Source organism: Cherax quadricarinatus, chromosome 25 (genome assembly GCF_038502225.1).
Source record: "Cherax quadricarinatus isolate ZL_2023a chromosome 25, ASM3850222v1, whole genome shotgun sequence".
NCBI classification, from domain to species: Eukaryota; Metazoa; Arthropoda; class Malacostraca; order Decapoda; family Parastacidae; genus Cherax; species Cherax quadricarinatus.
In genome coordinates, this window is record NC_091316.1 from 1,602,438 (window position 1) to 1,614,400 (window position 11,963).

Below are 11,963 nucleotides of genomic sequence, written 5' to 3' on the forward strand. Positions count from 1 at the left end.
AGCCTCTCCAGTGATGGTACCAGCTTGGTCACTGTAGCCTCTCCAGTGATGGTACCAGCTTGGTCACTGTAGCCTCTCCAGTGATGGTACCAGCTTGGTCACTGTAGCCTCTCCAGTGATGGTACCAGCTTGGTCACTAGCCTCTCCAGTGATGGTACCAGCTTGGTCACTGTAGCCTCTCCAGTGATGGTACCAGCTTGGTCACTGTAGCCTCTCCAGTGATAGTACCAGCTTGGTCACTGTAGCCTCTCCAGTGATGGTACCAGCTTGGTCACTGTAGCCTCTCTAGTGATGGGACCAGCTTGGTCACTGTAGCCTCTCCAGTGATTGGACCAGCTTGGTCACTGTAGCCTCTCCAGTGATGGGACCAGCTTGGTCACTGTAGCCTCTCCAGTGATGGGACCAGCTTGGTCACTGTAGCCTCTCCAGTGATTGGACCAGCTTGGTCACTGTAGCCTCTCCAGTGATGGGACCAGCTTGGTCACTGTAGCCTCTCCAGTGATGGGACCAGCTTGGTCACTGTAGCCTCTCCAGTGATGGGACCAGCTTGGTCACTGTAGCCTCTCCAGTGATGGTACCAGCTTGGTCACTGTAGCCTCTCCAGTAATGGTACCAGCTTGGTCACTGTAGCCTCTCTAGTGATGGGACCAGCTTGGTCATTGTAGCCTCTCCAGTGATTGGACCAGCTTGGTCACTGTAGCCTCTCCAGTGATGGGACCAGCTTGGTCACTGTAGCCTCTCCAGTGATTGGACCAGCTTGGTCACTGTAGCCTCTCCAGTGATGGGACCAGCTTGGTCACTGTAGCCTCTCCAGTGATTGGACCAGCTTGGCCACTGTAGCCTCTCCAGTGATGGGACCAGCTTGGTCACTGTAGCCTCTCCAGTGATGGGATCAGCTTGTTCACTGTAGCCTCTCCAGTGATGGGACCAGCTTGGTCACTGTAGCCTCTCCAGTGATGGGACTAGCTTGGTCACTGTAGCCTCTCCAGTGATGGGATCAGCTTGTTCACTGTAGCCTCTCCAGTGATGGGACCAGCTTGGTCACTGTAGCCTCTCCAGTGATGGGACCAGCTTGGTCACTGTAGCCTCTCCAGTGATGGGACCAGCTTGGTCACTGTAGCCTCTCCAGTGATGGTACCAGCTTGGCCACTGTAGCCTCTCCAGTGATGGTACCAGCTTGGTCACTGTAGCCTCTCCAGTGATGGGACCAGCTTGGTCACTGTAGCCTCTCCAGTGATGGTACCAGCTTGGTCACTATGTACCTTCTCCAGTATTTTTCTCTATAACAGTTTGAAGATGAAAACTTGACGATATATGAGAGAGAGAGAGAGAGAGAGAGAGAGAGAGAGAGAGAGAGAGAGAGAGAGAGAGAGAGAGAGAGAGAGAGAGGCGGAGAGAGAGGGGGGAAGAGAGAGATCCTGAGGGAGGTTGTGTGTTATTCTGGGTGCCGTACGGTCCCCTCTCTTCCTCCACTTCTCCCCTCTCTTTCCCATCTATTATTATTATTCCACCACTTCCTCCTCCTCCTCTACGTTGCCATTCATATCTTTTTACTCCCTATTTTCCTCCTCCTTTTTCTCTTTTCTTTTCATTGTATTTTTTTCTACTCTGTTCTTTCGCAGTGATACAAAGGGATTTGTGGAACAAGAAGAGTCAGGATGGAGGGGTTAGAGTGGAGGAGTGAGGATGGAGGGGTTAGAGTGGAGGGGTGAGGATGGAGGAGTTAGAGTGGAGGAGTGAGGATGGAGGAGTTAGAGTGGAGGGGTGAGGATGGTGGAGTTAGAGTGGAGGAGTGAGGATGGAGGAGTTAGAGTGGAGGAGTGAGGATGGAGGAGTTAGAGTGGAGGAGTGAGGATGGAGGAGTTAGAGTGGAGGAGGAGGATGGTGGAGTTAGAGTGGAGGAGAGGATGGAGGAGTTAGAGGAGGAGTGAGGATGGAGGAGTTAGAGTGGGAGGGTGAGGATGGAGGAGTTAGTGGAGGAGTGAGGATGGTGGAGTTAGAGTGGAGGAGTGAGGATGGAGGAGTTAGAGGAGGGTGAGGATGGAGGAGTTAGAGGAGGAGGTGAGGATGGTGGAGTTGAGTGGAGGAGTGAGGATGGAGGAGTTAGAGTGGAGGAGTGAGGATGGTGGAGTTAGAGTGGAGGTGGGAGGATGGAGGAGTTAGAGGAGGAGGAGGATGGAGGAGGTTAGAGGAGGGTGAGGATGGAGGGGAGTAGAGGAGGAGGAGGGATGAGGATGGAGGAGTTAGAGGAGTGAGGATGGTGGAGTTAGAGTGGAGGAGTGAGGATGGAGGAGTTAGAGTGGAGGAGTGAGGATGGAGGAGTTAGAGTGGAGGGTGAGGATGGAGGAGTTAGAGTGGAGGAGTGAGGATGGTGGAGTTAGAGTGGAGGAGTGAGGATGGAGGAGTTAGAGTGGAGGGTGAGGATGGAGGAGTTAGAGTGGAGGAGTGAGGATGGTGGAGTTAGAGTGGAGGAGTGAGGATGGAGGAGTTAGAGTGGAGGAGTGAGGATGGAGGAGTTAGAGTGGAGGAGTGAGGATGGAGGAGTTAGAGTGGAGGAGTGAGGATGAGAGTTAGAGTGGATGTGTGAGGATGGAGGAGTTAGAGTGGAGGAGTGAGGATGGAGGAGTTAGAGTGGAGGAGTGAGGATGGAGGAGTTAGAGAGAAGGAGAGAGGATGGAGGAGTGAGAGTGGAAGGAGTGAGGATGGAGGAGTTAGAGTGGAGGAGTGAGGATGGTGGAGTTAGAGTGGAGGAGTGAGGATGGAGGAGTTAGAGTGGAGGGGTGAGGATGGAGGAGTTAGAGTGAGGAGTGAGGATGGAGGAGTTAGAGTGGAGGGTGAGGATGGAGGAGTTAGAGTGGAGGAGTGAGGATGGTGGAGTTAGAGTGGAGGGGTGAGGATGGAGGAGTTAGAGTGGAGGGGTGAGGATGGAGGAGTTAGAGTGGAGGGGTGAGGATGGAGGAGTTAGAGTGGAGGAGTGAGGATGGAGGAGTTAGAGTGGAGGGTGAGGATGGAGGAGTTAGAGTGGAGGAGTGAGGATGGTGGAGTTAGAGTGGAGGAGTGAGGATGGAGGAGTTAGAGTGGAGGAGTGAGGATGGAGGAGTTAGAGTGGAGGAGTGAGGATGGAGGAGTTAGAGTGGAGGGGTGAGGATGGAGGAGTTAGAGTGGAGGAGTGAGGATGGAGGAGTTAGAGTGGAGGAGTGAGGATGGAGGAGTTAGAGTGGAGGGGTGAGGATGGAGGAGTTAGAGTGGAGGAGTGAGGATGGAGGAGTTAGAGTGGAGGAGTGAGGATGGAGGAGTTAGAGTGGAGGAGTGAGGATGGAGGAGTTAGAGTGGAGGGGTGAGGATGGAGGAGTTAGAGTGGAGGAGTGAGGATGGTGGAGTTAGAGTGGAGGAGTGAGGATGGAGGAGTTAGAGTGGAGGGGTGAGGATGGAGGAGTTAGAGTGGAGGGGTGAGGATGGAGGAGTTAGAGTGGAGGAGTGAGGATGGAGGAGTTAGAGTGGAGGGGTGAGGATGGAGGAGTTAGAGTGGAGGAGTGAGGATGGAGGGGTTAGAGTGGAGGAGTGAGGATGGTGGAGTTAGAGTGGAGGGGTGAGGATGGAGGAGTTAGAGTGGAGGAGTGAGGATGGAGGAGTTAGAGTGGAGGAGTGAGGATGGAGGAGTTAGAGTGGAGGAGTGAGGATGGAGGAGTTAGAGTGGAGGAGTGAGGATGGAGGAGTTAGAGTGGAGGAGTGAGGATGGAGGAGTTAGAGTGGAGGAGTGAGGATGGTGGAGTTAGAGTGGAGGAGTGAGGATGGAGGAGTTAGAGTGGAGGAGTGAGGATGGAGGAGTTAGAGTGGAGGAGTGAGGATGGAGGAGTTAGAGTGGAGGAGTGAGGATGGAGGAGTTAGAGTGGAGGGGTGAGGATGGAGGAGTTAGAGTGGAGGAGTGAGGATGGTGGAGTTAGAGTGGAGGAGTGAGGATGGAGGAGTTAGAGTGGAGGAGTGAGGATGGAGGAGTTAGAGTGGAGGGGTGAGGATGGAGGAGTTAGAGTGGAGGAGTGAGGATGGAGGAGTTAGAGTGGAGGGGTGAGGATGGTGGAGTTAGAGTGGAGGGTGAGGATGGAGGAGTTAGAGTGGAGGAGTGAGGATGGTGGAGTTAGAGTGGAGGGGTGAGGATGGTGGAGTTAGAGTGGAGGGGTGAGGATGGAGGAGTTAGAGTGGAGGCGTGAGGATGGAGGGGTTAGAGTGGAGGGGTGAGGATGGTGGAGTTAGAGTGGAGGGGTGAGGATGGAGGAGTTAGAGTGGAGGAGTGAGGATGGAGGGGTTAGAGTGGAGGAGTGAGGATGGAGGGGTTAGAGTGGAGGGGTGAGGATGGTGGAGTTAGAGTGGAGGGGTGAGGATGGAGGAGTTAGAGTGGAGGAGTGAGGATGGAGGGGTTAGAGTGGAGGAGTGAGGATGGTGGAGTTAGAGTGGAGGGGTGAGGATGGAGGAGTTAGAGTGGAGGGGTGAGGATGGAGGAGTTAGAGTGGAGGAGTGAGGATGGAGGAGTTAGAGTGGAGGAGTGAGGATGGTGGAGTTAGAGTGGAGGAGTGAGGATGGAGGAGTTAGAGTGGAGGGGTGAGGATGGAGGAGTTAGAGTGGAGGGGTGAGGATGGAGGAGTTAGAGTGGAGGAGTGAGGATGGAGGAGTTAGAGTGGAGGAGTGAGGATGGAGGAGTTAGAGTGGAGGGTGAGGATGGAGGAGTTAGAGTGGAGGAGTGAGGATGGTGGAGTTAGAGTGGAGGAGTGAGGATGGAGGAGTTAGAGTGGAGGAGTGAGGATGGAGGAGTTAGAGTGGAGGAGTGAGGATGGAGGAGTTAGAGTGGAGGAGTGAGGATGGAGGAGTTAGAGTGGAGGAGTGAGGATGGTGGAATGAGCGGAGGGAACAATAGTGGAGTATTTTTTACACACATCAATTTTAGAGACCAAGAGCTGTTGTTCAACCTCAGCTCATTCCAAAGCCCAGTCCTCTCTACGGTAAACTACCCCTTCCCAGGAGGTGTGAGGAAACACCCAACGTTTCCACCCGTGCCGGGGATCTAACCACGGACCCTCGGTATGTAAGCCCAGTGCGCTGCCAACTGAGCCATTGATACAGTGAAAAAAGGTAATAATAAGTACAAAGACGATAGAAACAGAACTAAGATGTTTTTTATTGCATAAAGATAAAAGACACAAACCATTATGTACATTATAATACTTTCAAAACATTCTCTAATTATCGTATTTTATTTACATAATCGTTCGTGTAAACTCACTCAACAATATCATTTATATTTTTAAAACGTAACTATAATAATAATAATAATAATAATAATAATAATAATAATAATAATATTATTATTATTATTATTATTATTATTATTATTATTATTATTATTATTATTAGAAGAAAAGAAGTGTTAAATGAAGACATATTTTCTTGTACGTTTAAGAGTAAGAAAGGTTGTCAGAAACTTAGAGATAGAAGGAGAGAAGAGAAAAACGGAGGAGAGAAAGGGAAGACGAGAAAAGAGAAGAGACAGACTGAAAGATGTGAGCGAAAGAGAGATGGAGAGATGAGCGAGAGTGAAAGGGAGATAGAGAGGTTGGAAGGCAAGGGAGAGGGCGATGAGAGCTGGCGAAGGGGAAACGAGGGGGAGAGATAAAAGATGGTGAGAGGGGGAAGGGTAATGGTAGCGGGGAGAGGGTGAGAGCGAGGGTGAGAGGGATCAAAGAATGGCTGAGCCTTGATGGGTGAGAGCGAGCAAGAGAGAGAGAGAGAGAGAGAGAGAGAGAGAGAGAGAGAGAGAGAGAGAGAGAGAGAGAGAGAGAGAGAGAGAGAGAGAGAGAGAGAGAGGATCAATGCAATCAATTCAGCAAGAATGATGTTGAAAGAGGGGAAGGGAATTGTAAAAGAAGGGAGAAGGAAGAGAAGGAGTTGGAAGGGGAGAGTGGAGAAGAGAAAAAGCTGTAGAGGAGGATTAGAAGACGAGGGAAGGGAAGAGAAGGGTTGTGAAGTAGGAAGAGGGAGGAGAAGAGGAAGAAAAGGAGAAAAGAAAAATTCTTGCAAGTTATCAATACCTTGTGTACGTGTACGTACACACACACACACACACACACACACGCACACACGCACACACACAAACACACACACAAGCACACACACACACACACACACACACACACGCACGCACGCACGCGCGCGCACGCGCGCACGCACACGCACGCACACACACACACACACACACACACACACACGCACGCACGCACACGCACGCACGCATATACAACAGGCCTAGTGTCTAATCGACATGTGCCTAGGACAAAATGGTAACTAACACACACACACACAGGAGCTATGAATCGACCCTTGTAGCCACAATTAGGTGAGTACACAGTACACACACACAAAGATCTGCGTGTAAACATTACACCAAGCATGTCACCAGAAGTTCATATAAATGGTATAACTTCAGCAACCCAAGGTAAGAACTGCTTCCAGGAAACTGAATCAAGATTTATTAAGGGCTGTGAGGGGGAGGGAAGGTTCCTTTAGCGATTTATTATTGTAAATAGTTCAAGAAGTGATAGGTGGGCACATGTCGTGTCACTGGTGTTATATGGCACGCACGTCAGCGCCACCTATGATCCAGATATCAAACTTCGAGTGTGAAGGATGTACGAAGGATGATGTTGAAGTGTCTTTCCTATTTTCTTTTACTGAACGACCCAGCAGTGGTTTAGTTATCACCCTCCATGTTTCTCCCCAATACGTAAACAACTCGACCCGGGTTTTGCTTTTTTTTTGACGTAATATTATAATTCATTACCACTTATAATTTTACTGTTAAGCTGAGATTATCTTAAACATAATTATTTTAACCTTTAGCTAATGTTAAAATGGCAGAGCGCTGGTAGTCCTTCATGTTGTGATAAGCCAGACTCATAGTGTGTTATAGTGATGGTGAGAGTTAAACATGGAGAAACATTACTATCATAAGGTATCTTGGAACCTTGTTTATCCTGTGTTTCCAACACATGTCAATATATTTTTTCCCATAATACAACTAGTCGCAGCTGACTAATACTTCAAGCTCGTTTTTCCTGCTATGGAACCATGCGAAAGATAGCTTTTTTCCTGCTGGAACAGTAAAGTATTTCTTCTCTCTCTCTCTCTCTCTCTCTCTCTCTCTCTCTCTCTCTCTCTCTCTCTCACTTCCCTCCTCCAGCTGCCTCACACAAAGCGGAAAGAAGAATTTCCATATCAAAAAAGGGGGAGGTGAAGGAGGGGAGGTGAAGGAGGGGGAGGGGAGGGAGAAAATACCCCAGGGTAGTAAATCTGAAAAGTTGAAACATCAATACGTCCCATGCCCGTGTGTGTGTGTGTGTGCGTGTGTGTGTGTGTGTGTGTGTGTGTGTGTGTGTGTGTGTGTGTGTGTGTGTGTGTGTGTGTGTGTGTGTGTGTGTGTAGCCTCGATCCTCCATCTGTTAAGCTTGAGCCACTCAGGCTATTTAGTTATGTATCTCTATATAAGTAATGTAATCACTACAGCATATATGCTGTACAGAGGACTGTAAATAAATATTATTGAAAGTCACAAGAAAATATTCCTAAAATTATATATTCTTAAGATTCACTAGATTACTATTATTAAATTCGTGTGGTAGTGTGTAAACCCGAAAGATTCACAGTCCTTGGGGAATGGGAGGAAAACCCATCTGTTCCAGGAAAGTGCATGACAGCTCCCATTCCCTGGATCAAGACCCTTTCACCGGCGGGGAAAATCGAAGGAAATACTGTGACCTCCGGTACGTAGCCTCGTGTGACGGTTCCCTTAACGGTACTTACCAGGTATATATACATACAAGTACACACCTGAGGATGTATACACGCGGAGCTGCGCCTCTCAGTGTAAATATGCCAAGCTACACACCTCTCAGTGTACATAAACTGAGAAATATACATCTCTTGGGGGCATACAAACTGCTGAAAAGCAGAGGGAGTCAATCTGGAGGCGCCAGGAGCAAGTATGTCACTGGTTTAAATATGTTCCCCATGCAAGCTTACACCTACTTACCTCTCCCGTGGTCTTCAGGTACGTTCCTGAGGCTGCAACACACAGGTACATACAAAACACGACCCGTCATCGAACACAATTTGCACATTTTTACGTAACACAATTCAACACAGCCACAACCTGAAGCCTCGTCGTCCAGCTGATGATACAAGGCGCAACCACCGCACGAAAATCAGGACGATTATTGTTATTATTTATCATATAAATTCTCTATTATATATGTGTGTGTGAGAGAGAGAGAGAGAGACTATCTCTGAGCAAGGAAAACTTATAAGAATTTAAGCCTTTGATGTAAACTTCTTTTTGTATCTGCACGCATGTGTGTGTACAATCGTTCGTGTGTGCGTGTTCGTGTGCACACATAAGCGTGTGCGTGTGCCAGTGTGCGTGACTATCTGTAGTAAGAGGAACAGAGATAAGCTGCTGATGTCGTGTCTGCCAATATTTACTTCATAAAATATATATATGTTAAGTTGTCTACCATTACCTATCTCCAGCTGTCGCTATCTCTAGCTGTCTGACACTATCTCCAGCTAACTATCACTATCTTCAGCTGTCTGTCACTATCTCCAGCTATCTATCACTATCTCCAGCTGTCTGTCGCTATCTATCACTATCTCCAGCTGTCTGTCGCTATCTATCACTATCTCCAGCTGTCTGTCACTATCTCCACCTATCACTATCTCCAGCTGTCTGCCACTATCTCCAGCTCTCTATCCCCTCAAGGAAGGTTCCTTGATGTTGGTGAGGGGCTCTTGATTTAGGGAATTGGATCTGTGCTCCAGTTCCCCAAATTAAGCCTGAATGCCTTCCACATCCCCCCCCCCAGGCGCTGTATAATCCTCCGGGTTTAGCGCTTCCCCCTTGATTGTAATAATAATCCAGCTCTCTATCACTATCTCCAGCTGTCTGTCACTATCTCCACCTAACTATTACTATCTCCAGCTATCTTTCACTATCTCCAGCTATCTTTCACTATCTCCAGCCGTCTGTCACTATCTCCGGGTGCCAGTCACTATCTCCAATTGTCTCTCCATTTGTCTATTATGCATTATGACATGAAATATTTCCTAGCATCCGTTTTGTATCGATTGTTGTTTTTAAGTAAGCCAAGCTTGAAGAATATAGTTTGTGTTACATCACCTTCACAGGTTCACAGTTTTCAAAAAAAATACATTCAAATATTCACCAGTTTTTGCGTGGTTTACAACTGTGGCTTATTTTTATCAGTGTTACGTTATTATGTTATCTTGTGTGTTGTTCTCTGGATCAGTGTTGCGTTATTTAGTGTTGTTGTTCTTGTCAGTGTTGCCTAGTATATGCATCTTGGATTGGGTAACTTTCAACAAGTCGGGCAGTTATTCTTGTTCCTAGTGTTGAGGATGTTCTTTACAATATTGTTCCTCTTTTGTGTTTCCCGTTAATCCTTTGATTTTTGAACCGGAATGAAGCTATTGTTTGTCCTCTCGAATATCCACGGAAAAAAAAAAAACTCAAAATAGCATTTCATCCCAGTGAACTCCGCTCCTACCAGGCTCTTTCTTATTTCTTTCTGGTAACCTCTGCTGTATTCCCTCCTGCTATCTTATACCACCTCATTAGTTCTTAAGCCATAGTTCCTCCAGGTATATGAAGGTAAAATGAGCAGTAATTTTTGTCCTAGAGTGGAACTCTACATATTGTTTGTTCAAGCATACATGAGGAAGTATCACATCAACTCTTGCCGGTTCATCTCTCACTCTCGTAGACTCTTACACTTGTTGAACGAGGAAGATCTGTCTTATGGGAAGATAATACCTTGGGCCAACACATGGTAGGAAAGACACGTTTAGCAATGAAAAACCTTTATTATGCATTTTCACCACCCATCATGGGGTTTTATTATCCCACAGTGGAGTTTAGGTTAAGTTAGGTAAGATTTGTCAGGAAACATGACAAGTGTTTCCTGACGTGAGTGTTTATCACCCACAATGGGGCTTTAAGAGATACTTAACAAAATCTAACTGCCCTCCGTCGTAGTCCGTCACGGTCCGCCGTGGTCGTGTGTTATATATAGTTACAACCAACAAATAAATAATAATGGGATCAACATGTGACAAGTATACAGACAGGTAATTATATTATACAAGCCAGTTGCATTAGTTATTAGTCTTAATTCAATGAATTACAGCCTTTTACAGGGGAAAAGCCTCATTTTCTCGCCTCGAGCCATTTTCATAATTATATATACATATATTTACCAGACTATTTTCTAACCGGTGCAAAACTGCTTATTTGATGTGACGAAAAATTAATTAACCTTTTAAAAATTTATTTTAATTCCTCATTATCTCTCCCTCTCTCTCTCTCATCTTCCTACACTCCCTCTCTTTCCTCTGGTTCTACCATTTCCCTCCGTTCTTTCCTCTTCCTCTCTTAGGGAATTATTGCAAAAGGGACGTGCAAGTAAAGGGGAGAGAGAGAATGCATGAGGATTATGAGGGAGACTGTGGGAAGGTGGAAAGGAGAGGGAGGGAGACTGTGGGAAGGTGGAAGGGAGAGGGAGACTGTGGGAAGGTTGAAGGGAGAGGGAGGGAGGGAGATAGCGAAGGAGGAGAGAGATGTTAGAAGTTATGCCGGAGAAGTATTTGATATAATCTGAAATTTTTCCACTACAGCCAAGCATAGATGAGGCGAGGGTGAGGAAGAGTGAGAGGAAAGAGGAAAAGAGAAGGTGAGGGAGATAAAGAGATATAGAGTAGCATGGGGAAATCTACCACAATCCACCATAATACAAAGTGGAAAGAGTCGACTGGGTGATAGACCACATTCATGACAGGTAATACCATCACCACTATTACTAGTAATCCACCACTTCATCACCACTGGCTACTATCCACCAGTACATCACCACTGGCTACTATCCACCAGTACATCACCACTGGCTACTATCCATCACTACATCACCACTGGCTGCTATCCATCACTACATCACCACTGGCTACTATCCACCAGTACATTACCACTGGCTACTATCCATCACTACATCACCACTGGCTACTATCCATTACTACATCACCACTGGCTACTATTCCTCACTACATCACCACTGGCTACTATCCACCAGTACATCACCACTGGCTACTATCCACCACTACATCACCACTGGCTACTATCCATCACATCACCACTGGCTACTATCCACCAGTACATCACCAATGGCTACTATCCATTACTACATCACCACTGGCTGCTATCCACCAGTACATCACCACTGGCTACTATCCACCACTACATCACCACTGGCTACTATCCATCACTACATCACCACTGGCTACTATCCACCAGTACATCACCACTGGCTACTATCCACCAGTACATCACCACTGGCTACTATCCACCAGTACATCACCACTGGCTACTATCCATTACTACATCACCACTGGCTACTATCCACCAGTACATCACCACTGGCTACTATCCACCAGTACATCACCACTGGCTACTATCCACCAGTACATCACCACTGGCTACTATCCATCACTACATCACCACTGGCTACTATCCACCAGTACATCACCACTGGCTGCTATCCACCAGTACACCACTGGCTACTATCCACCACTACATCACCACTGGCTATTATCCACCACTTCCAATACTAGTGTATTATTACCACGACTGAGCTGACGGAGTATCGAGGCTGTCAGACACAAGTGTAACACTACTGGACAACACTTGGTCAGTCATTCACAAGTGTATGCTTGTATTACTCTCTAAATTATTATTATTAATCAAATTAAACTGTAAACCACAAGAGTTACATTAGTCTAAAACGTTGAGTCGGGCGGCTGCGTCCAGTTTCCCTGTAATTTATGACTGCAAATGTTTAATTGATAGCTGTGCC

General features: G+C 47.2%; 1 protein-coding gene across 4 annotated transcripts in view; it reads right to left on the reverse strand.

The window, feature by feature from the left end:
• The window catches only part of LOC128690073 (uncharacterized), a 342,887-nt gene extending 334,668 nt beyond the window's left edge, over positions 1-8,219 (reverse strand). For 2 of the 4 annotated variants that reach the window (XM_070088542.1, XM_070088541.1), the window contains exon 1: positions 8,078-8,219. Coding sequence is in view for 2 of the 4 variants with exons in the window: in XM_070088540.1 (XP_069944641.1) it covers positions 8,078-8,165 (88 nt within the window). In the remaining 2 variants the exon portion in view is untranslated. The remainder of the gene's footprint in view (positions 1-8,077) is intronic. The other 2 variants (XM_070088540.1, XM_070088538.1) reach the window with 1 other exon arrangement.
• Between the last annotated feature and the right edge of the window lie 3,744 nt (positions 8,220-11,963).